General features: G+C 39.0%; 1 protein-coding gene across 11 annotated transcripts in view; it reads left to right on the top strand.

Annotated features, from left to right (window-relative positions):
* DMD (dystrophin) overlaps positions 1-24,239 on the top strand; it is a 1,858,252-nt gene that overhangs the window by 626,246 nt on the left and 1,207,767 nt on the right. For all 11 annotated transcript variants that reach the window (XM_069970999.1, XM_069971008.1, XM_069971005.1 and 8 more), the window contains one exon: positions 4,025-4,204. In XM_069970999.1, coding sequence (XP_069827100.1) covers positions 4,025-4,204 — 180 coding nt within the window. The remainder of the gene's footprint in view (positions 1-4,024; positions 4,205-24,239) is intronic.

Here is a 24,239-nt window from a genome sequence, read left to right as displayed (position 1 = left end):
GCATGTTTTTCGGTTATTACATTGTCACATATTTACATAGATAGTACATTTGAAAAAAACCCACATGCCCATCTAGTTCAACCAAGGGGGGTATGGATGAAGGGAAGAGAGAGGGATTGATAGGTTAATTCAATGGGGGAGATTTATCAAACTGGTGTAAAGTAGAACTGTCTCAGTTGCCCCTGGCAGCCAATCAGATTTCACCTTTCATTTACCAAAGAATCTGTGAGGAATGAAAAGTGGAATCTGATTGGTTGCTAGAGGCAACTGAGACAGTTCTACTTTACACCAGTTTGATCAATCCCCCCTGTATTCCTACACATGTAGTTATTTTATTTTAGTCTAAGGACCTGCCTAAGCCTATGTTTCAGCCCTACGGTGTACTTGCTTAATTATATTATATAGTTATTATTGCCCAATATTTTCCAGTACCTTTTCAAGCTCCAGAAAATCCTTTCCATAAATTAGGTTTATAAACTGGTCAGCATACTACAGATGAGGCTGCACCAAAGCTTTATAAAGTGGTAGTATTAAGCTCCTGTCCGCAGAGTTTATACTTCTTTTAATGCATGACAATAACCTGCTGGCTATAGAAGCAGCTGACTGACATTGTGTCCCTTTCTGTTGTCTATTATCTACGAGTACACCCGCATCCTTCTCTACCAGTGATTACCCCAGTGAATAATTAGGACCCAGGTGCATAACTTTACATTTATCCACATTGAACCTCATTTGCCAAGTAGATGCCCAAACATTAAGCATTAAGTCAGCTTGCAACATATGCACATCTTCCATAGACACTACTGTACTACAAAATTTATTATCATCTGCAAACATAGACATTTTGCTCTTATGTCCTTACTCTATATCATAAAAAAAAAAAAAAAACATATTGACCCTCTCCTGTCGCAGGGTAGTAAATTAACATTGCTGCAGCCTATGCCTGATGCTGCAGTGATGTTATGCTGCGCCTGTGTCATCCGTGGCAGGTCCCGGCTATCAGTGATAGCCAGAGACCCGCCGCAACTCTCAGCACCGGAGCCGTGATCAGGTGCTGACAGTTTACCCTATAGATACTGCGTTTATCATGACCACTGCATCTATAGGGCTTCTGACAGCGAATTCCCCCTCTACAGAGGGAGAATTGTCTGTCCGCTGTCCATCGGGGCTCTGAGGCTTCCGGTTTCCTGGCTACGGAGGCCTGCGGGGGGAGGGAATGCTGGGCACACCCCCTCCCCTCTCTCCCCTGCTGCTGTCACAAGATTGTAACAGCTGCAGGGGACAGAGGAAAGGGGGCAGACATAGGGACATCAGCCAATGGTATCATTATGATCCCATAAGCTGATGTCCTAAAATGACCTGGGCATTGATGCATCAATGATCCCAGGTCGTGAAAGGGTTAAACAGCAGGAGGTCCAATAGTGAACCTTGGGGTACGCTTACAACCAGGGACCATTCAGAACAGGAATCATTGACCACCACTCTCTGGATATGGTCCTTATACCAGTTTTCAATACATTTACAAAGTAAACTTTTTTACCCATCAGGTGTCCTTGACGGACAGTGTCAAAATTATTCACTATGCATTCTCCAAGAATCTAATAAACGCTCACTCATTATATTCCCAGCTAGTGAAACTTCATTTATCACTTCAGGGAATACTTTTCCACAACATCAAAGCCCATTGGCAGAGACCTTTACACTCATCCAACAGCTAATGTCACTTCTAGAGGCATTTATGTAAAAGGGGATTGTTGAATCTTGAAGGGTTGCACCATAGGCATCAGCAGAACTACTCTGTTAGCTTTCTATAGTCTACTGCTTCATTGCTTACCCATTCAACTACTATTCAACTTCACAATAATAGTAATTGTGGAAAGTGCAGCAGACATTAATGTCACAAGATGACAACCAAATAGCTGACATTGAAATAGAGTTTATTTTTCATTTGCTTATAAAGAATGACCCAAAATGGCACTCTCCTGACTTCAGTTTTTTTGTAAATATTTGTCTTCCTTTTAAAAATGTAATTGTAAGCATATTTTCTTAAACAATACATTTTGTTATATTGGTATATTGTATGGATTTTTTTTTCCGGGCACACTGACTATCTTTTTTTCCCCTTTTTTAAGCTAATCACTATCTCCTTGCTAAGAACACCAAGCCCTCCACTTGCTCTCTTGCTCTGTCCCTGCTCAAGCAGTTTTCCCTGATAGCTTCCTGTTAGGGCTCGTTCCCACTGAGCAAAAGCAGCTGAATTTCCGCGCTGAATCAGCGCTGAAATTTCAGCCGTTAAAATAGGTGCAGAGCTAATTTCCATTGTGTTGAATGGAAATTCTGCTCTGCAGTTCACACAGTGGAATTTCCGCACTGAACTAATCCGCTTTCCGCCAGAAGAATGAACATGTTCATTCTTCCGCTAGCGGAAGCCTATACAAATCAATGGGGCTCTGATTTTCTGTTTCAGCGCAGATTCAGCGCGGATTCAGCGCGGAATACAAGCGTAATACAAGCGGAAATTACTCGCTGAATCAGCGCGGAAATGGGGAAAAGGGGGGGGAGGAGGATTCTAGTATATGTTCTGGTATAGTCTAGTTTACTCACCAAATACTCGCTGAATTTCAGCGCTGAATGCATGCGGATTCAGCGCGGATTCCTCGAGTATTCCGCGCTGAATTTGTCAAGAGCTGATTACGAGCTGAACACTTTCCTAGCAGAATACGCAGGGATTCTGCTTGCATTCTGCTTATATTCTGCTCGAAATTCAGCGTCAGTTGGTTTCAGGCGGAAATATTTCCTTGCGTAATCCGCTCCTTTTGCTCTGTGTGAACGTAGCCTTAGGCTGCCTTCACACTACGTATATTTCAGTCAGTATATGTCAGTCAGTATTGCAACCAAAACCAGGAGTTGATTCAAAACACAGAAAGGATCTGTTCACACAATGTTGAAATTGAGTGGATGGCCGCCATATAACAGTAAATAACGGCCATTATTTCAATATAACAGCCGTTGTTCTCAAATAACAGCAAATATTTGCCATTAAATGGCGGCCATCCACTCAATTTTAACATTGTGTGAACAGAGCCTTTCTGTGTTTTTAATCCACTCCTGGTTTTGGTTGCAATACTGACTGAAATATACTGACTGAAATATACATATACTGACTGAAATATACGTAGTGTGAACGCAGCCTCAGGCTGTAAAAAATATACAAGATAAACTTGTATATGTGACTAAAGAACAAGATAAATTCCAACATTATGTGAAAAAAGTGAAAAAAGTAGGCTTATGTAAGTTACTTGGAGCTCTGTATCAAAAACAAAGATACAGATAATGCATGACTGCATCATTATTGGATTTGGACAGTATAGTAGTGTGTGATAAGGCCACTCGGTAAGAAATTCCATTTTTTAATTCAAAGCAGCAGCTGGCTTGAAATGTATTTGTTTCTCAAGTTAGTCTAGAAAGTAGAGTGTGTTGTTTTTACTGTTGTCTACATTTCACTTCCTGCACCAGAGGAAGCTCGGTTGCTCAATCATCACAGGGTCAAAAAAGCTAACTATAGAAAATAAGTGTCAGACAGGCTATCTCCTATGGGAGTAAAGCAAAACACTACTGGATTCTTTCAAATCCACTGGTTACTGATAAATCTATTAAGAAATATATTTCTCGCAAGGATTGCTGCTACCTAACATGAAATAAGTCTGAACTTTTTATTTTATTTTTTATTTTTGTTCTTTTGCTGGAATGAAATATTTTTAAATTACCTTAAAACAAGCGGGAAACTGTTAGTTTATTTTCAGCCTATTTCTATCACATAATGTTTGTATAATAAATTGTTTATATGAATTGTTCAAGGTATCGGCTGTTCTGTTTTCCCTTTACTTTATCACATTTTTGGTATTCTCCTATTCCTTTTTTGTTTATTCTGGTTTTGCCTATATTTATGCTGGTGCATGCTTCAGTAAAACTTCTATAGAAAAATGTTTATTTCTGGAATAAATAGGTAAATGCTTTTCTACAGATGTTTAAAGGAGAGCTAGAAATTAAAAAGAAGACAATGGAAACACTGTATTCTCGAAGTCAGGACCTTCTTTCCTCCCTGAAAAATACAGCAGTGTCTCAGAAACACGATGCAAGGTTGGATGACTTTGCTAAGAGGTGGGATAATCTTGTACAGAAACTGGAGAACAGTACCAAGCAGGTTTGTATATTTTATATGTATTTAATGTAAATAGCTTGTAAGAAACAATTTAATTTAATCCTTTTTCAGTCTCATTGTATCTGGAACTAATGATACATACAATATTTTAAAAAATTAATATTTTTTTAAACAGATAAATAGATTTAAGGCTTTCATAGCTGCATGAATGGAATTTAAATTCTTTATCATAGTGTTATTATGCTAATTTAAGTCAACATCTTTTTTTGGCCATATTTTGGGTGGCTTCTTGGGCAGCCATCATTTTAAAAATACATCCGTTTAATGAAAATATTGGCCTGATATTTTCATAAAACTGGTATATTTTCTCCTCAAAATGATGTCCATCCAAAAAGATGGCTGAAAAACGCCCAAAAAAGACGTTATGTAAACATAGCATTACTGTGGTTCCACCAGATAGAATGTAATTCACCATATAACACTATAGTGACCTACATTTTTTCAGTAAGCAGGAAAAAACAAGAAAACATAGGCAGAGCCTTTCATAGGGTGATACTGTTACATATACAATTTTATCCAAAGATAGCTCAAAAGTCAGCACTTCTCTTAAAAGAGTTTTGGGACTTGAGCCACAACACTCACCATACATTCAAAATCTTATATACTGCTGATGCTTCACAGTGCTGCACTGTCAACAGGTATTACTGCGGCCACTGTGGCAGGGCTGGTGAAACAAGATGGTGGAAGATACACAAAAAAAGGAAACTGGATATTGTGCATCTGATGTAGGAGCCTTCAGATCCAATTGAGCTTCAAAAATGTTTATTACGTTATAGAGGACAAGTACAGGGGTATATATATGCTCGACTAAACGCCCACTCTCCACTAACCACCCCACTAAAAAGCATGGTGTAGATCGGTGTACAAAAATCTGTGGAAGACACATGTGACAGAGCTTAAAGCATAACTGTCATTTCTCAAAAATCAATAAATACCTATAGTACAAGAGATGTTAAGAAACTCTGTAATAAAATTTTCCTATGTAGACAAAAACAGCTGTTTTCCTACCTCTCCTCTAACTTCAGAAAAAGAAGAATTTCTGTGTCCTTTATGCTGTATGGAGAGGGGAGGGTCAAGGGCAGTGAGTGAGTATAGAAAGGAGAAAAGGAAGCCCTTCACAGTGCATCCTCCTGCAATCTTCTTTCATCAAGCTCCCAAATAAGCACCTTTCTGACCTCTCAATTAAGTGTTTTATGTGCCCAGACAGTCTGCTAACAGCATGGCTGGCTCTGTCCTCTTACTGCTTACTCATCAACTTTGCCCCCCCCCTCATATGTTATAATGGACTCAGCAAACCCGTCTTCACACTGCTCCTATGTAATGAAGACGGCTTTGCCTGATAATGAACAGATAAGAAGTAAGAGGGGGAGGCTGGAAAAGAGGCTTTTTGCCTAATAAAACCTATCAGGGTTTCTTAAAAATCGCTTGACGGATTGATTGTTGCAATAAAAATTTAAAAGTACAATCTTCAACTATATAAAACTATACAGACCTGTTCTCACAGTAGCTTATACTGTTTTTACTGCCAGAGTTTCCTCCAGGCATTGATAAGCTATTTCCATAATAATATTTAAAGCATTGTGGCAGGCACAAAAATAGATATTTTTTATTGTTGCTGTGAAATCTAAGCTGAGCGCACTTAATTTCTATTTTATGCATAGAACAAATACTAATGCTTAGATAGCATAGTCCCTCATGCAGATATGTTTAAATAAACATCAGATGGAAAAGAAAGTGGCTTTTTGAAAGAAGCTATCAGAGCATAAATAAATACTACTATTTCCAGTTTTACTGCTACATGGAGTCTTGACTCATCTGTGTTAAATGTTAGCTTACTATATACCCATAAGCATCAAACAAAAATGAGTTTGTTTCTGTCTCAGAATTTAAGTTGAACAGCCACATTCGGATATTTCAGGTGATTTTAAAGGGGTATTCTGGTGTGGTGAACTTTTCATATATTATTGCAGTTATATAAAAAAAATAATAAAGATGCTGTATTTAAAAAAAAAATGTTTTCCAACTATGGAGTACCCCTTTAAAGTTGCGACACATGTTTGCAGTGCTGGATAAACCTTTTAAAAAGTGCACAGGGGCATGCAGGATTTATGTAGAGATGCATGCTTTTCTATAAATCCAGGTGTATCAGAGATCTTTAAATGAAACTTATGTGAATTTTTTTGCAGAACAAAAGTGCACTGTCTGTGCAGCTTGATAAATTCACCCTACATGCTTAAAAAATTCTACCATATTAAAATCAAATAAATGGGGTTATTTAAGATGAGAAACTTTCTCAAACTGTGCTCAGGTTGTGTGTGGTATTACAACTTGACTCCATTCACTTCAGTGAAACTGAGCTTAATATCACACACATACTAAGGACAGACAAGTGCAGTGCTATTTTTGGTACAAAAGCAGCAATTTCTTCCTAATCCTTGAACCCCATGTAATAAACATGTTCAGAGGCTACAAAATGAAATCATCCCAAAATAAACACAATGAAGACTAAATAAATCATATCCTTGTTTTAACAAATTATTTATCTTTTAAGTGTCACTGTCGTTTAATTTTTTTTTTTCAGAAATCAATAGTACAGGATATTTTATGAAACTTTGTAATTGGGTTTATCATATGCATTTTTACCATGAAAAAGCTGTTTGAAGCTCTCCCACTGTCTTCATGGTTCTCTTATGGAGAGGGGAGGGTTTGAGGGAGATGAGGCACCAAAACAGGCAAAAAAAGAGTTAATTTACAGCTACATTATGGGGCTATCTCCTCTGAAGTCAGCGCTGACCTCTCTGACCTCTGAAAAGCCGCTTTCACACAGGTCCCGCTGTTTAATCCTTTGTTCTCTGCTCTCTGCTGGTGACTTATCTCCCTTCTCCCCCCTCCCCCATCCCCTCTCTATAGGTTACACAGGGCTCAACTGATGTAAAAGAGTCGAGATTTCCTGATAATAAGCAGTGAAAGAGAGAGAGGAGGGAGGGGGGACCTGGTGAAAGTCTTTTTGAATGCAGATAATGGCATATTTGCCTAATAAAATCAAGTGACACTTTAAATATAAAACTAGTACAGAACCATGTTGTTAGAAGCCGTGTTTGCCACCATTGACTGTAGCCTTATTGCCTAAAATAGGGTCCAGGAAGGGGTGACAAACATTGGAAAGTTACTAAATTGGACTAGGTATGTGCATTTTGAATTACAGGGTGAAGTACAGCAGGGAGGTGTTATTGTTACTACTTGGGGCAATGGGATAGGCACATAGGCACAAATTTGTAGCCAAAACATAGTTTATTTTACTCTGCAACATTGAAATTGCAACACAAAGAAGGACAAAAATTAGGTTATGCAAATTAAGGAAGTGGTGTCACTAAGATCTGCAAATAATTACGGTAAGTTTCAAACACCTAACTCCAATATGTGGCATGTGGAGGGGCTTCAATGGTTTAAAAGCCAAAAGTAAATTTTAAAAAATTAACAGCAATTTTTTTCAGCTAGATGAAACTTCAGAAATAGGATCAAGCCAATACAGTATGAGGTTGGGTTCGTACTGAGGAATTCTCGCGGATAATGTCTGTGGAATTCCGCTATCAGCCGAAAGAAGTGACATGTCTCTTCTTTCGGCGGATAGCGGAATATGCGGCCCATAGAATGGTGTCTATGGAGCCGGCAGAAAGGCTGTGCGCACGGACAGACATCGGAATTCCACGGACATTATCCGCAAGAATTCCTCAGTATGAACCCACCCTAACTGTGTAAGGTTTCCTGTTGGATGACATCCCAAGTACCAGCAGTTGTCATTAAACTAAGAGACATTGGTTTATCATTTTGGCAAGTAGTTAAAATTGTAGGCTGAGTTGTCAATACTGTTCAACGCTTCAGTGGTTGGGAGATCAATGACAAGCTAGTATATTCTGCAGAGACAGATCATCAGATTTGAATGGAGTGTAGTGATCTATTCAGGGCCAGACTAGGCATCTGGCACTTTTGGCAAATGCCAGAGGGGTTGCTGTGCTATGTGGGACAGTCTCCTCTTTGCCTGCACAATGCTCCCTGCAATTTACAGGCTGGAAGACTGCATAGTGCAGACAGGGCCCTGCAGGACAAGAGCAGCCCTCACATTGTATGCAGCCTCAAATATTCTACAGGTCTCCAGCAGGCCCCCACCTCCTCAGGGATGATAACATGAGAGTTTATTTGTTTGTTTAAAACCGCTCATTTAAAGGGGTTTGGATTAACCAATAGGCAGAGCTTAATCCAGGAGCGGGGATAAGACAGAGCCTAGTGGTGGGCAAGAATCGTAGGTGCATGGTCCTGCCAGCTCCTGATAACAAAGCTAACAACCAACTACAAGATTCATCAGAGACAACAAAAGGATAAAGCAGGTGAGTATAGCTCTGTGTGTGCCTTGCTGACTGATATGTATAGAGTGATTTATAGATTGTTCAATAGTATGTGTCCATTATGTGAATGGTGCATGTAGTCCTGTATGTAGTGTATATGCTAGTGGTAGAGTATGTGGTGGGTATTTTAGTGGCACTAATGGTATGTTATGGGTATGCTAGTGGCACATTGTTGAATAGTATGTGTCCATTATGTGAGTGGCACATGCAGTATATAGTGGGTATTAGGGATGAGCGAACCGAACAGGTACGAATGCTAGTAGCTCCTGGCCGTATGTAGTGGGTATGTTAATGGCACATGCGGTATATAGTGGGTATGCTAGTGGCACATGCAATATGTAGTAAGTATGCAAGTGGCACATGCAGTAGGTGGCAGGTATGCAAGTGGCACCTGTGGTATATAGTGAGTATGTTAGTGGCACATGCAGTATGTAGCAAGTATGTTAGTGGCACATGCAGTATGTGGCAGGTATGCTAGTGCAAAATGTAGTATGTAGCGGCTATGTTAGTGGCACATGCAGTGTGTAGAGAGTGTGTTAGTGGCACATGCAGTATATAGTTGATATGCTAATGGAAGATAAGTTATGTAATAAGTATGTTAGTGACATGATTTGTAGTGGGTATGCTAGTGGCACATATGGTATGTAGTGGGTATGTTCGTGCCACATGCAGTAGGTAGTGGGTATGTTAGTGGCACATGCGGTAAGTTGTGAGTATGCTAGTGGCACATGCAGTATGTTGTGGGTAGGTTAGTGGCACATATGGTATGTTGTGGGTAGGTTAGTGGCACATGCAGATTACGTCCATTGTGTGAATTAAGGATACCTGCTTTTTAATGATATGTTTACAGTATGAGTAATAGTAACGTGATTAATTTCTAGTGCGTTATATAAACGTGATAAATTTCCCATTGATATCACTATCACTTTTTATAATATATTTTTGTATGTTGGTTTTGTAACAATTTAAAGGGGTATTCCAGCACTTAAAAACTTTTTGTATTTTGCTGCCCTAATACAAAACATAACAAACATCTTTTCCTTACCTTTACACGCTCCCCAGTGTTCTCCTAATGAACGCTGCCGCTGGCACTTCCAAGGCGAGGTTGTCTTGGCAATGACAGCCTACTCAGCTTCAGTCACTGATTGGCTGAGCTGGCTGTAACTGTTGGGATATATTTCTCTCGGAGGTGTCAGCAGCATTCAGAAGGGGACTAGGAGATGCTTCAGGAGGACACAGAGTGAGATTAGAATAAGATGTGTGTTATGTTTATTAGAAGGGCAGCAATATATAAATTTTTTAAGTGCCGGAGTACCCCTTTAAATATATTTAACACAAACCAGACAGCTAGTGGGCCTTTTTAACCTTCAATGCTAGGGCTGAAAATTAGTCCCAGTCCAGCCCTGGATCCCTTAAATATTCTGAGTGAAGTTGGATGTCACATGCAATTTCAAGGTTGTTATTATAATATTTACAGTTACTTTAAAGTGATATTTTATTGGTTCATACCTTCAATAAGAAAACAAATTCCATATTATAGAGGCTCATATTTCCATTTGTAAACAATGTGTAGAAATGGGATCTTGTATGTTTGTTTTGTTTTGTTTTTTTAAGGCAATTTCTCACAAAATGTTTATTTTTCCATTTACAGAAGGTTACTTAGTCCCCATTTACTCACATTTAATTATACCTTGCATTACACTAACTTTACTGCTTTATGTGAGGGAGCACTTTTTGTGCTGTGTTATTCTAAAATGTGTAGGAGTTGTTAAATGTTGTGGAAAAAATCTTGATGTGCCCAGTTACTTATACGCATATGTTTTGTTTTCCATTAAATATATACAAAGGCAATTAAAGAAAAAAAACACTCTTTTCCCCTTACTAAAAGTCATTTAATAGTAGGATCAGTGAATCAAGATATGTGCTATTTAAAAAATCTACATGCTTAGCTAGGGCTGTTTTTGTAATGTGGGTGGTATATCTATAGGGGTTCAGAGGTATCAGTTGCACCTGTCAAATGTAAGAATCTATAATACTAAGAGCAACTATCTTATAATCCAGATTGCAAAAACACATATGTGTTTTACTATCAGATTTTATGTTGACAAATAAATACAAAAAAATTGCTTTACTGTTATTAGATTTATTGAAGCTTTTCTTTAATTGAATTACAACGTCTATGATTTTACACAGAAGGGATGCTTTTGTACAGCCAATTCAAGGCTTTAATTATGGTTCAGCTATAGTTTCCACTTTCTGATGCCAAAATTAAAATGTGGGTAATTTGGAAATATTTTATGAAATAACACACAAATTCTGAACATGTACAGGAAAATGCCGACCAAAATGATGCACAACATTTCTATAAATGCATATCTTTATACAGCACGGTTCATGTCACATGTAAATTAATCATAACTTAAACTATTATAGTAGGCAAGCAAAAACTGAGTATGCACATCTGAGTTTCTGCAATAGGATCCTCTTGCAGAGTACACTGTATTTTCAGTCAGTATTTTGCAACCAAAACCAAGAGTAGATTGAAAACACAGAAAAGCTATGTTCACACAAGGCTGAAATTTAGTGGATGGCCGCAAGTATTGTCTGTTGTTTTAAATAACGGTAATTATTTGCCACTAAATTTTAACAGTGTGTGAAAATAGCCTTCCTGTAATCCTCTCCTGGTTTTGGTTGAAAAATACTGACCAAAATACTGATCAAAAATACTATGAGACCATAGCCTAAAACTGCATCACAAAACAACAACAAAACCAGAGGAAGACCTGGTCAAAGTTGGGCTGTGTAAGAGCACCATTACTACAACATTGTATTATTTTTAAACAGTTTGATTAGACCTCATCCAAACATCAGTTTTGGGACCTCAGAAATCAGGATCTTCCATATTGGTCCACAAAATGGATAGGAGGGTAATTAATTGCCACTAGGAGGAGTTTGCCTAGGGATTACCTTAGCCCCGCCTCCCATACGGCAATCTACCCCCCAATGATTAGCAATGGAGGGGGATGACTAGGGGGCAGCTGGAACAGTGCTGGGGGGCATATCTCCACCCCCAGTGCTCCTAATGACTTACTGTGCAGAGGATTTCATAACTAACAGCACCAAGGATAAAGGTAACAGACATGCCTTCATATTCAGCGCCCCGTACCCGTTAGGGAGCTTTCAGCAGGCTAGATCTGTCTAACCTGCTGAGAAGTAAAAGAGTAAGAAGGTGTATTGGACAGTAGAGATTAGGTAGGAATAGTTTGCAGTACAGAATAGTTTAGTGCTTCTCAAACTGTGAGGCAGGCCTCACCAATGAGGCACCCCCTAGTTGTTATTGAGGCCCAGCTGAGGAGCCAGTTTTCACAAAGGAACTATAATCTGAACAGTCCTTTTGCTGTTTGCAGAAATCTCCATTTTAGCAACACTATTAATTTATTTTTTACTTAATTTAGTATATAGAGCTTGGGAGATGGGTGAAAGGTAGCCCTAGAATTATTTTTAGCTTTTAAATGGACTTTCTTCACAGATGGTGAGGCCCAGGCACCCTCTTGGTCAGTCTGGTGAGGCCTAGGCAGTGCCTTGGTCTGTTGGGTGAGGCTCCAGTAGAAAAAGTTTGAGAAGCACTGGAATAGTTTATGCAATTACACAGCTGTTGATTTGGTATTGACTATGTTACACACCAAGTACATTTTTAAATTTGGGTTAAATGTTAACGAGTCTGGCCCTAAATGTGGAGAACTGAGAGCTGGGTTAAAGGGGTAGTTCACACAAAAAAAAAATCTTTCAAATAAACTGGTCCAAGCAAAGAGATTTGTGATTTACTAATTTGCAAAAATCTCAAGTCTTCCGGTACTTATCATCTGCTGTATATCCTGCAGCACATGGTGTATTGTTTTCCCGTTTGACACAGTGCTCTCTGCTGCCACCTCTATTGGTGACAGGAACTGTCTAACGCAGGGAAGGTCTTCTATAGCATTGTTTCTCAACCTTTTCAAGCCAAGGACCCCCGTGCAACAAGATGCCCAAGCCGAGTACCCCCCAAGGATGCAACTGATTATAAACATAGTCTTAGGGTTTATTCACTACGCTTCGCAGCGAAATCCACTGCAATACTCTGTACTGTTATGGCCTATGGCTCTGCGCTGCAAAAATGTAGCCACTGCCTATTCTCGCAGCATAATGAAAATCCGCTGTGAGAATACAGAACCATAGGCCATAACAGTGCAGAGTATTGCAGTGTATGTCGCTATAATTTCCGTATGTGTGAATCAACCCTTAATAAAGGGCGAGATCACTGCGGCCACAGTCTCTGGATAAAATCTCTGTCAGCAATTGATTTACAGATCAGATCCCTCATAACAATTTGACTAAGCTGTAGGATTCAGTAATAATGCCCAAGTAATGTCATATAATAATGCCTCCCCCCATGTAGTCAGATACCTTCTTACGTAGTCAGATACCTCCCCATGTAGTCAGATACCTTATATGGGGTCACAGCACAAGCATTATTACTATTTACCTTGGGGCACCCCTACCAAATAACGTTATGTAAAATACAAAAAAACTGGTACAGCGACTCACATGTGACTTCTTTGATGTGAGGCATCACTTTTCCTTTTCCTCTCCATCCAGCTCATGCCTCCATAATGGTTTCTTCCAGCTACAATTCATCTTTTCAGAACCTGCCAGACAAACATGTTAGGCTCCGCACTTTCCAGCAACTTCCTTTCCTTCTTCCCTCCCATAGGCTCCCAAACTGTAGTAATTCTGCTGCTTGGTATTATGTAAAGTGAGAACAAATGTGGGTTACCCCCTACATATAGGATCCCCTGCTGCGCCACCATATACTAAGAGTGTCCCTACTGTGCCCTCATATAGTAATAATGCTTCCTGCTATGGCCCCATATAGTAATAATACCCCCTGATGTGCCCTCATATAGTAATAATGCCTCCATATCGTAGTAATGTCTCCTGCTGTGCCTCCTGCTGTGCCCCACATGGTAATAATGCCCCCCTGGTGTGTCTCCATATTTTAATAATGTCCCCCGCTGTGCCCTCATTTAGTAATAATGTCTCCTGCTGCACCCCTGACATAGTGATAATGCCTCCTGCTGTGCCCCATAGTAATGTCCCTATAGTAATGTCCCTATAGTAGTGTCCCTATAGTAATGTCCCTATAGTAGTATCCCTATAGTAGTGTCCTTATAGTAATGTCCCCATAGTAATGTCCCCTGTAATGTCTTCATACTAATGCCCCCCATAGTAATGCCCTCTGTAATGTCCCCATAGTAATGCCACCCCATAGTAATGCTCCCCCATAGTAATGCCCCCCCATAGTAATGTCCCCATAGTTATGGCCCATAGTAATGCCTCCCATAGTAATACCCCCCATATTAATGCCCCGCATAGTAATGTCCCATATAGTGATGTCCCATGCAATGCCCCCTGCCTAGCCAAACACAAACAAAAAAAACTTAATACTCTCCTCCAGCCAGTTAGCCCTGCAGTGAGGTCCAAAGAGGAGAGACGTGGCAAAGAGGGGAGAGAGGGTGGCGGTCTGTAGCTGCCGGCTCCTCTTGTCAGCACAGGTTCGGGAGGGGGGTCCCTGTAACTGGGGGTCTGCACGTGTTCTGGGGGTAGAGGGGTGGCGTCCCCTGTCAGGGTTCCGGGGGGGGGGGCGGGGCTGTAGCTGACGGTCCGGGGATCTGAGCAGGTTCGGGGTAGCTGCTTGCGCCCCCTGTTGGTGCGGAATCCAGGGTAGGAGGGGGTCAAAGCAAGCGGCACCCTGTGCTCTCTCTTTCCTTCTTCTAGCAGCATGCTGGTGAGCTGCTGCTGGGGAAGGGAAGGTGAGAGCAGCGGCGGGGATTGGTGCCAGGACATTGCTCAGTGATAGCAGTGTCCCAGCACCAAAATCAAAAGTTTATTTTTTCCCCACCTCCTGCGTACCCCCTCAACCTGCGGAGAGCATACCCCTTAGAGTACACATACCGCATGTTGAGAACCCCTGTTCTATAGGAATTTGCTACTGCTTTGGACAGTTTCTGTCACCAACAGAGGTGGCAGCAAAGGGCACTGGAAAGATTATACCAACATACCAACATACAGCTGCTAATAAGTACTGGACATTTTTTAAATTACAAATCTATATAACTCTGTAAAACAAATTACAATATGAACATTTACACATAATAAAAAAAAAAAATTTCAGCATTTGGCTCTAATCAGTACATAAAAGCCTTTTTAGGCTGGGTTCACACTACATATATTTCAGGCAGCATTTAGTCCTTATGTCAGGTTCTCATAGCAATCAAAACCAGGAGTGGGTTGAAAGCACAGAAAGGCTCTGTCCAAATAATGTTGTAATTGAGTGGATGGCTGTAATTTAATGGCAAATTTTTGCTGTTATTTTAAAACAACGGCTGTTATATTGAAATAATGGCAGTTAATTACCGTTATATTGCAGCCATCCACTCAATTTCAACAGTGTGTGAACATAGCCTTTCTGTGTTTTCAATCCGCTCCTGGTTTTGGTTGCTATGAGGACCAAATACTGCCTAAAATATACGTAGTGTGAACCCAGCCTCGAGGTGTATTCTGATCTCAAATGAAATACAGAGGGGAAATTAAGTGTTTGATACACTGACAGTTTTTCAACCTACAAAGAATGGAGATTTGTTTTTATATTAGGTACAATTTAACTGTTAGACAGAACATATATTTTTTTTAAATCCAGAAAATGACATTTTATTAAAAATAATTTAGCTTTTTATGGCATGAAATGGGTATTTGATACAATTGAAAGACAGACATTAATATTTGATACAGAAACCTTTTTTTGCAAATGCAGAGGTCAGATGTTTTCTGTAGCACTTGACCAAGTTTGCACACACTGCAAAATGGATTTGTCCCACTTCCACATATAGATCTTCTCCTGATCTTTTAGATTTTGTCACTGCGCAATAGTGAGTTTCAACTCCCTCGAAAGATTTTTTATTGGGTTCAGGAGACTGGATAGGCCATTCCAGGACCTGGAAATGGTAGTTATTGAACCACTCCTTAGTTGCCCTGATTGTGTGTTTTGGGTCATTGTAAGACATTGGGTAGAAAAACCCACAACCCATCATCAAGGCTCTTACTGAGGTGCAGTCATCCTGTCTCCTTTTGCAAAAAAAATCACTCCCATGCTTCATGTTTGGAACTGTGTTCATGGTGTTGTACTCATCCTTCTTCTTTCTCCAAACACAGCAAGTGGAGTTGATGCCAAAAAGTTATATTTTGATCTCATCTAACCATCGGACCATCTCCTGTGCCTCCTCTGGATCACCCAGATGGCCCTTGGTGAACTTTAAATGGACCTGGACATGAGCTGGTGTAAGCAAGGGGACGTAATAATAATCCTTGAGAATGTAGTCTCAGCTCTCTTCAGGTCATTGACCAGATCCTCCGAAGTAGTTCTGGGCTGATTCCAGACCTTTTTTGAAATCAGATCTTGCCTAGGAAGACAGAGGAAGATTAAGTCATATTTTGTTTGTTCGACTTTCCAATAACTGTCAATAGTTGTGGCCTTCTTACAAAGCTCTTTGTCTATTGTCCTGTAGCCCATCCCAGCCATGTGCAGGTCCACAATTTTTGTCCCTGGTGTCCGTAGACAGCAATTTTATCTTGGCCATGGTGGATAGGTTGGCGTGTGATTGTGTGGACAGGTGTTTTTTTTAAAGGTAACAAATTGGAAAAGGTGCAATTAAAACAGGTAAGGAGTGCAGAGTAGGAAGGCTTCTTAAATATAAACTAACAGGTCTGTGAGAGCCAGAATTCTTTCTGGTTGGTAAGTGATCAAATATAGAGATGAGCCAATTGTATTCGATCGAATAGCTGATCAAAAGATTCGAGTTTGATCGAATATGTGATTGAATATTCAAATCTAAATTAACAATTTTTTAGCTGTTTTTAAAAAGTTTATGCTCCCTGGGAAAGCAGGGAAGCCGTATTATACAGGGCACGTTAAAAATAGGGGGAACACTACAAGTTTTTTTTTTTTTTTTTTAATAAATAAAATAAAATAAAAAACGCATAGGGTTCTACCTATTTTCATAACCAGCCGGGTTAAAAACCAAGCAACAGCAGCCTAGTGACACCAGGGTGGGAAGGGCCATTGTTTTTCACCCTCCCCAGCCTTAATATTACCAGCCTGCTGCCGCCCAGTGCAGGAGGGCCAATTTTGAAGCTCCAGGACCACTGGCACCCGGCTCTTCCCAGTACCCCTGGTGATACTGGGGTACTAATGGGGGAGTTAGTGTTTGCCATTTTATACCGGCTAACACTAAGTCCTGACTTAGTAATGGAGTCCGTCTATTAGATGGCTTCCACTACTAAGTCTATATAGTAAACAAATAAAGACACAACACAAGTGAAAAATATATTTTATTCAAATAAAAACACCCCCACACCCAGACACCCCTTGTTTTATAAAAAAAAAAAATTTCCAACAACCGCTGGTCATTGACACAGACCATCGAATCCGCCCTAATCCACAGGATACCGATATCTGAAAAACAAAAAGGGAGAAACACACAAAAAACACACAAACAGGAGCACAACACCCATCATCGTGAGCGGTGTTGTGCACCTTACAGTATTCAGCATCTTTACAGATCACTGCTTACAGTGTGGCACCCAAGGGGTTAAGGGAGGATGCATTGCATCCCCTGTAACCCTTTGGGTGCCATAATGAACAATCTTGCCCCCAGGAGGTTAAGTAAGAGTCCCCACTTAACCCCTTGGGGGCCAGACTGATGTCACACTACACCCATACTAGCAAGGAAGGGGTTAAGTGACCCCCCCCCCCCCTTCCTTGCTGGGATGGGTGTAGTTCAGGAGGGGGAAGCGCTTTCTACTCGCCCTCTGATGTGTTCTATCTTCTCTCTTCCCCGTTCCCCGGTACACTGAGCTTAGTGTGACGTGATCGACTCTTTATATGTCCCCTTAGCCAATCAGCTCAGCAGACATATAAATCAAAATGTTTCTTCTAATGTTGCTATTGAGATAAAAAAAAGCATCATTAGAAGAAACATTTGTTGTTTTAATTAAAGTAAAGTATTAATTAGTATATTGAGCTGTATTACCGGCAATTGGTATTGCCAGCAATAATACAGCTTCCTGTAGTAGTTAATATTTAATTAATAAAACACATTTTTGTTCTAATAGTTATTTTCGTTGTTCAATAGCTTAATTAAAATAAATACATACTTTTGCAATTAAATATACTGTAAATAAATAAATATACATATTTATTTATAGATTTATTTTTTTATTAACAGTATATTTAATTGCAAATGCATGGATTCATTTTAATTAGGCTATTGAACAACCAAAATAACCTTTTTTAGACCGAAACTTTGTTTAATTAATTAAATATTAACTATTACAGGAATCAGCATTATTGCTGGCAATTGCTAATTGCCTGTAATATCGTCCCCTGTTAAATACTGCTTCCCTGCAGTCGAATCTTGATTTCCAGGTCCTAAGGATTTTTCTCCAATAGACTATAATGGGATTTGATATTCGATCGAAAAGTCGAATATCAGGAGCTATTCGAATCGAATCCAATCGAATCAAATATTTCACTATTCGCTCATCTCTAATCAAATACTTATTTAATGTAATACATTTTTTCCCATAGATTGTCTCTCACAGCTGGAGTTTACCTATGATAAAAAATACAGACCTCTTCATTCTTTATAGGTGGGGAAACTTTAAAAATCTATTAAACAGGAACTATAGTGCTGGGAATGCCGAGGAGGGTATGTGTCTTACCTTCCTCCCCTGTGCCAGTTTTGCGCTGTTATTTGGGGTAAACTTCACTCCAGATAACCTTTAGGAGCACTGCAGCGTAATTTGTCCTGTCTCTTCTAATATTAATCAATTGGGGGGGGGAGTGGGCCGGATGATGCAGCAGTGCTCCTTATTGTCCTCCCAGCAGAGTTTACCCCAAATAACAGCGCAGGACCAGTGCCGAGCAGGAAGGTAAGACACATACCTTCCTTCTCAGCGTCCCCGGCACTATCGGTGGCTATCAGCAGGTTAGATTTGTCTAACCTGCTGATAATTCCCCTTTAAGGGTACAAACACACACACCGTATACGCAGCATATTTTGTGCTGCGGTACGCAGCAGATGCGCAGCAGATTAGATCTAAATAACTGAACACAGCATCAAATCTGCACCATCAAATCTGCTGCAGATCTGCTGCGTAAATATGTTTAGTTCGCAAACTTTCCTCCTCATATGAATGCCTTTTTCCTTCATCTGAGCACTGCTTTTAGACCACAACATCTAAATCTTATCATATCAGTAAATTAATATTGTAGACCTAATTTTATATGTATGAAAAAATGTAGTAGCAAATGCTGTTGAACTACATAAAATATAAACACAGTTACTATTTTAACTGAATGTGTCATTTATCACAATTTTATTGCTACTCTGTTTTTAACATTTCCAGTACAGTAATTTGTGATGAGATTTTCTGTACTTCTGGGATTTAGGTGACATTACAGATGTTTAGAACAAGTAGGTTTAAATGTTGCTATTAAGAGAGCTAAAAAAAACAGACATTTCATTCTGTTCATCTCTAAAATATCAATCCACTTAAAATGTTTTTACATTCCCAGCTGAGCACATTTAACCATTAAATTGTGCTTATCTTTGTAAAGTTAGAAGTTATTTGACCATCCTTAATCAGAATGAAACATGTAAATACTTCAAAGAATTAACCATAACACCTAGGGGAAATGTGCATACAGATCTGAATTAATTAGAATATACTGTTTAAATCAATAGTGAAACACACTGTTGTAAAAACAAAACAAACTTCAAAAGGTAGAGTCCTATAAAAAATGAACTTCCCTTTTGCTTTCTTATGGTGTCTTAAAGTACATTAACCCGTTCATGACCCTGCTTCAGCAGCCTATAGTAATAGAGCACTGATCACATAGTTCAATTCAGGACATATGTACTGCAATTATCTCTGTAAGAGTGATCACAGAAATCCCCCAGGGGGGGTTGAAAGTTACAGTTAGAAAGTAGCTGCTGATAAAAAAAAAAATGCCTCAAATAGCCCCAAAGACCAAAAAAATAAAAGCATTATGGATGCATTAAAGGATGATGATAGGTTCTCAGGATTCACAGCTCAGCACTGCTTATTGACACAGAATTCAAATGCAAGTAAAAGGATTTTCCAACTTGACCTAGCTTGTCCCCTATTCACAGCATAACAGACAAGTATTGATGGGGGGTACAAAGTTCTGTGCCCCCAGGATCTCTGAAAAATGTCCCCGGTTCCTTCTATATAGAGCACCCAAAAAGAACAGAGTGCAGTACTCGACTCTCTCCAGCAGCTTAACAGAGAATTAATGGAACTGCCGTTTACACACTGACCCGCGGCTCCATTCATAACAAAGATGCTGGGGAGACAATCTAAAGATCCTCAGGAGGCACTAAGGCCACCCCACCGCCTGTTCCCTACAATCTCATACTTGGTCCCTATCCTCTGGATAGGGGACAAATATGTTTAAATCAGAAAACACATTTAACTTGAGGAAGAAACCCTGAGTAGAGATGAGTGAGCTAGCCGAGGTTCGTGTTCATACGAACCTGACCTATGGGCTTCTCATTCCTGCTGTCTGCCATAGTTACAGCCATAGATCATAGGCAAGTCCAATAGCATGGTAACAGCATCTCACTTAGGCGGTAATATGAAAAAAGAAAAACTTTATTCCAGCATGGCACACAGAGCAACGTTTCAACCTTAATGGTCTTTTTCAAGAAAATTAAGGTTGAAACGTCGCTCTGTGTGCCATGCTGGAATAAAGTTTCTCTTTTTTCATATTACCGCCTAAGTGAGATGCTGTTACCATGCTATTGGACTTGTACTATGTTGTCCCTATAGGACACAGGGACGGGTAACTATTGCATCTACATTCCTAAACCTCTTTTTTCTCATGTTATATTTAGACCGGATGGTCTTTGTGGGGAAGTGCTATAGTATCTTCTTTTTTACATATAGATCATAGGCAGTCTTTCAGTTTTTCAAGCAGTTTTCAGGCTGTATGTACCCTCTCCACGGAACGGGAAGACAGCAGGAATTAGAATCCGACGGTTTAATGAACCCGAACCTCGGACGGCTAACTCACCTCTCCCCCTGTGGGTAGCAAATTTGTGCTTGAAATAGGCCCAACACTATTAAAGCCAGGTATTGATTCTATTTGGGTTTTGATTGAAATACCAACCAAAAAAAAAAAAACTAATTGTTCTTTTTAGACTGTGGAAAATTTCCACCAGGGTAAAAAATAAATAAATAAATGGTTAAGTATTAAATGAAATAATGCTGCTTTGATAAGGTTAACCAAAAAAGGTAGTAAGTTTAAAGGGAAGAGCATTTTATACTTGCCATTCATTTTTATCTAAAACAAAATTTCTTAAAAAAATATAATTACATTGTTTTAAGATCTCCATGAGTTAAGTAGCTGCTTTTAGTCTCACGGTAACACATACTGTAGTACTGTAATGCAGTAGTATTACCTTCTTGGGTACAGTTTACTTTATTACACACAGCGCTTTCCCTTACATAAGTCAAATACCTTTTCAATTAATATTTTATAACAAACATGGATTTTTTTTCTTTAAAAAGTCAGCACTTGAGACTAGGAGAGGCAAAGGCCTGGTATCTATTATTCAAATAACTAGTTTCTATGGTGAAATTACAGACATACACTGTAAGCTAAAAGTCTGTGGGTGTGCACTGGCAGGCCTAGCGGAGTTAGTTTAGAATAAAGGGGCTGAACTGTGCTGGGCTTTTGTAGCCCAGAGAAATGCAGTGGGGACTTTATCCCTTAATTTGCATATTATTCCTAATGCTTATCTCCTTTTGCTGGAAAAATAAGTTTCAATAGGAGTTATATTAATGGATTTAGGGTAAGAAACCCTATTGAATACTGCCTTTAGTCTAAGCATCAAAAAGCTACTTACAGGTCCACTTAACAATCGCTTCTGCGCATTAATAAAATCTTAAACAGATATGTAGCCATAGTTTCATTAGTTCATTTTAAAGTCATTTTTCTAATGGTCCTGAAAAATACAATTTTTGTGCTCTGAGAAGAGGCACATAAAAGTAGCTCAACTTAATTGTAGCTAGTGGCTTACCACACACTTCCCCTGGTAGCTAGAAACATCACTAAGCGCTTCCCTGTAGCATTCCCTTGCTGTTGGGAATGTTAATGCAAGATGCTCAGATTCTTGTTAAAACATTAAATTTATGTAATGTCTATGGCTACTATATTTAAGCAACAATTTCAGAGCATTACTTTAAAAAAATGACACAGTTCCATAGGTAATATTAAATAAGTATAAGCATAGTCTCAGATATGCTTTATGTATAAAAAATAATGGCATTTCCTTTAAAATAATCATGGGTTAGGTAAGAGCTTAACTGTAATACACATTAAATCCTTATGTATAAATATAAAATATGAATAGAAGCTACTTACCTTAACACAGAAGGAATTGTATTCATTAATGGATTTCTTTTAGTCATGCATATCTGTCTATAATAGTTTAGCAGCACCTGATGATGTCAGAATGCAACAGTAGCTAGATATGCAAGGAGGAAGAAAAGCTTGATAAGAGAAGAAATAGCCATTTTTTTCTCATAAGATATATCACAAAGTTTCATACATTCACAAGTAATATTGATTTATGCAAGGTTTGTTGAGATGACGGTGACCATTTAACCCCTTCCCCCAATATGACGTCCAGGGACGTCATGAAAAGCAGTGCCAGAACGCATCATGACATCCCTGGACGTCATGCTTTCCCTGCCTGTTTCACACAGCCTCCTCCTGCTGCCACTGCCCAGTGGGGAGACACTTTTTTTCACCTAGAAATCCACATGAGCCCTTATTTTTTGCGCCACTAATTGTACTTTGCAATGACAGGATGAATTTTTCATAAAGTACACTGAAAAAGCAGGAAAAACTTCAATGTGTGGTGAAATTGTAAAAAAAAACACATTTCTTTTATTTGGAGGGTATTTTTTATTTAATGCCATTCGCCCTGGGGTAAAAATGACTTGTTATATATGTTCCTCAAGTCGTTATTATTACAATGATAAAATCGCTCCATTCCCAGGCTTATAGCGCTTTTATCCTTTGGTCTATGTGACTGTGTTAGGTGTAATTTTTTGTGCCATGATGTGTTCTTTCTATCGGTACCTTGATTGCACATATGCAACTTTTTGATCTCTTTTTATTACAATTTTTCTGGATTTGATGCGACCAAAAATGCTCAGTTTTGCACCTTGGGATTTTTTTGCGCTTGCGCCGTTTACTGTGAGAGATCAAGAATGGGATTAATTAATAATTCGGGCTAAAACGCACGTGGCGATATCAAACATGTTTGATTATTTATTTATTTTTATTCATAACATGGGAAAAGGGGGTGATTCAAACTTTTATTGGGGAGGGTTTATTTTTTTAATTAATAATTAGACTTCTAGCATATGCACTCTGATCTCTCATTGAGATCTATGCTGTAGAGATATGCAGAGCGCCAGTATTATTGATCACTGCTATGCAATAGAATAGCATTGACCAGTATAAGCAATCTGATGATTGCTTATAAAAGTTCTTTAGGAAAGTGTGAAAAAAAAAGTTTAAAAAAAAAAAACATTATAAAGCCCCTGTAAGAAAAATGAAATATGCATATTTGTACGCATGCAGAATTGTTCAAACTATTCAAATATAATGATTATTGTTCTGCCATGGTGACAAGCATAAGCAAAGAGGGGGGGGGGATTCAAAACTTTTTTTTTTTTTGTCACGTTCTTTTGTCACAATAGATATTAGGAAAAAAAATATAAAAGTTCAGCAGTGCATTAATTGTAAGCAATCCATTTGTAATGTACAAAATAGGATGCAACATATGTAACTTATTGCATACCAGTTGCAAAACCAGTATACTAAAACAGCACATCCAGGGACATGTATGTGATTCTAGAATGCTTGCTATTTACTCTTCTAATGTGACCACGTACTTTTTCCAAGACTGGTCTGGTTTCTATTTTCATGGGATCAAATGGTTTACAAACCCAGGAGAGACAGAAATTGTCAAAGAATCTTTCTTACTAGAGAAATACTAAATCTTTATATTTTATACCTTAGATTAAAGGTTTAGGTTAAAAAATATATTATATTTCATTATTGATTGGAAAAAAATCTGCTTTAGTAAATTATTGTTGCTGTTTTTATTATTGTATTATTGAATTTTGTCTTTTATATGGCTATGTTCACACTTCAGGATTTTGCAGCCGTCATTCCTTGTGGCGGTCTTTTTGACCGCAAGATGTCAAAGTTTAAACATAGCCTAACTCTTTTTGCTGTGGAGAGCAGAGTTTATGCTGTACATATATATCTTATATTATGAAACAATAGCATAGCCATGTGTAAGGGTCATGTGGCCTGAAACATGCCAGTTTATGCAAGGTTTTACGCCATGCAAGAGGCAAACTTTTATCATGTGCAGATGAAATAGAAGCAATAAAGTTGGCAAAAACACACA

Source organism: Dendropsophus ebraccatus, chromosome 5 (assembly GCF_027789765.1).
Source record: "Dendropsophus ebraccatus isolate aDenEbr1 chromosome 5, aDenEbr1.pat, whole genome shotgun sequence".
NCBI classification, from domain to species: domain Eukaryota; kingdom Metazoa; phylum Chordata; class Amphibia; order Anura; family Hylidae; genus Dendropsophus; species Dendropsophus ebraccatus.
The sequence above is the reverse complement of the archived record's forward strand: the minus strand, read 5'-3'. Positions and strand labels throughout refer to the sequence as shown.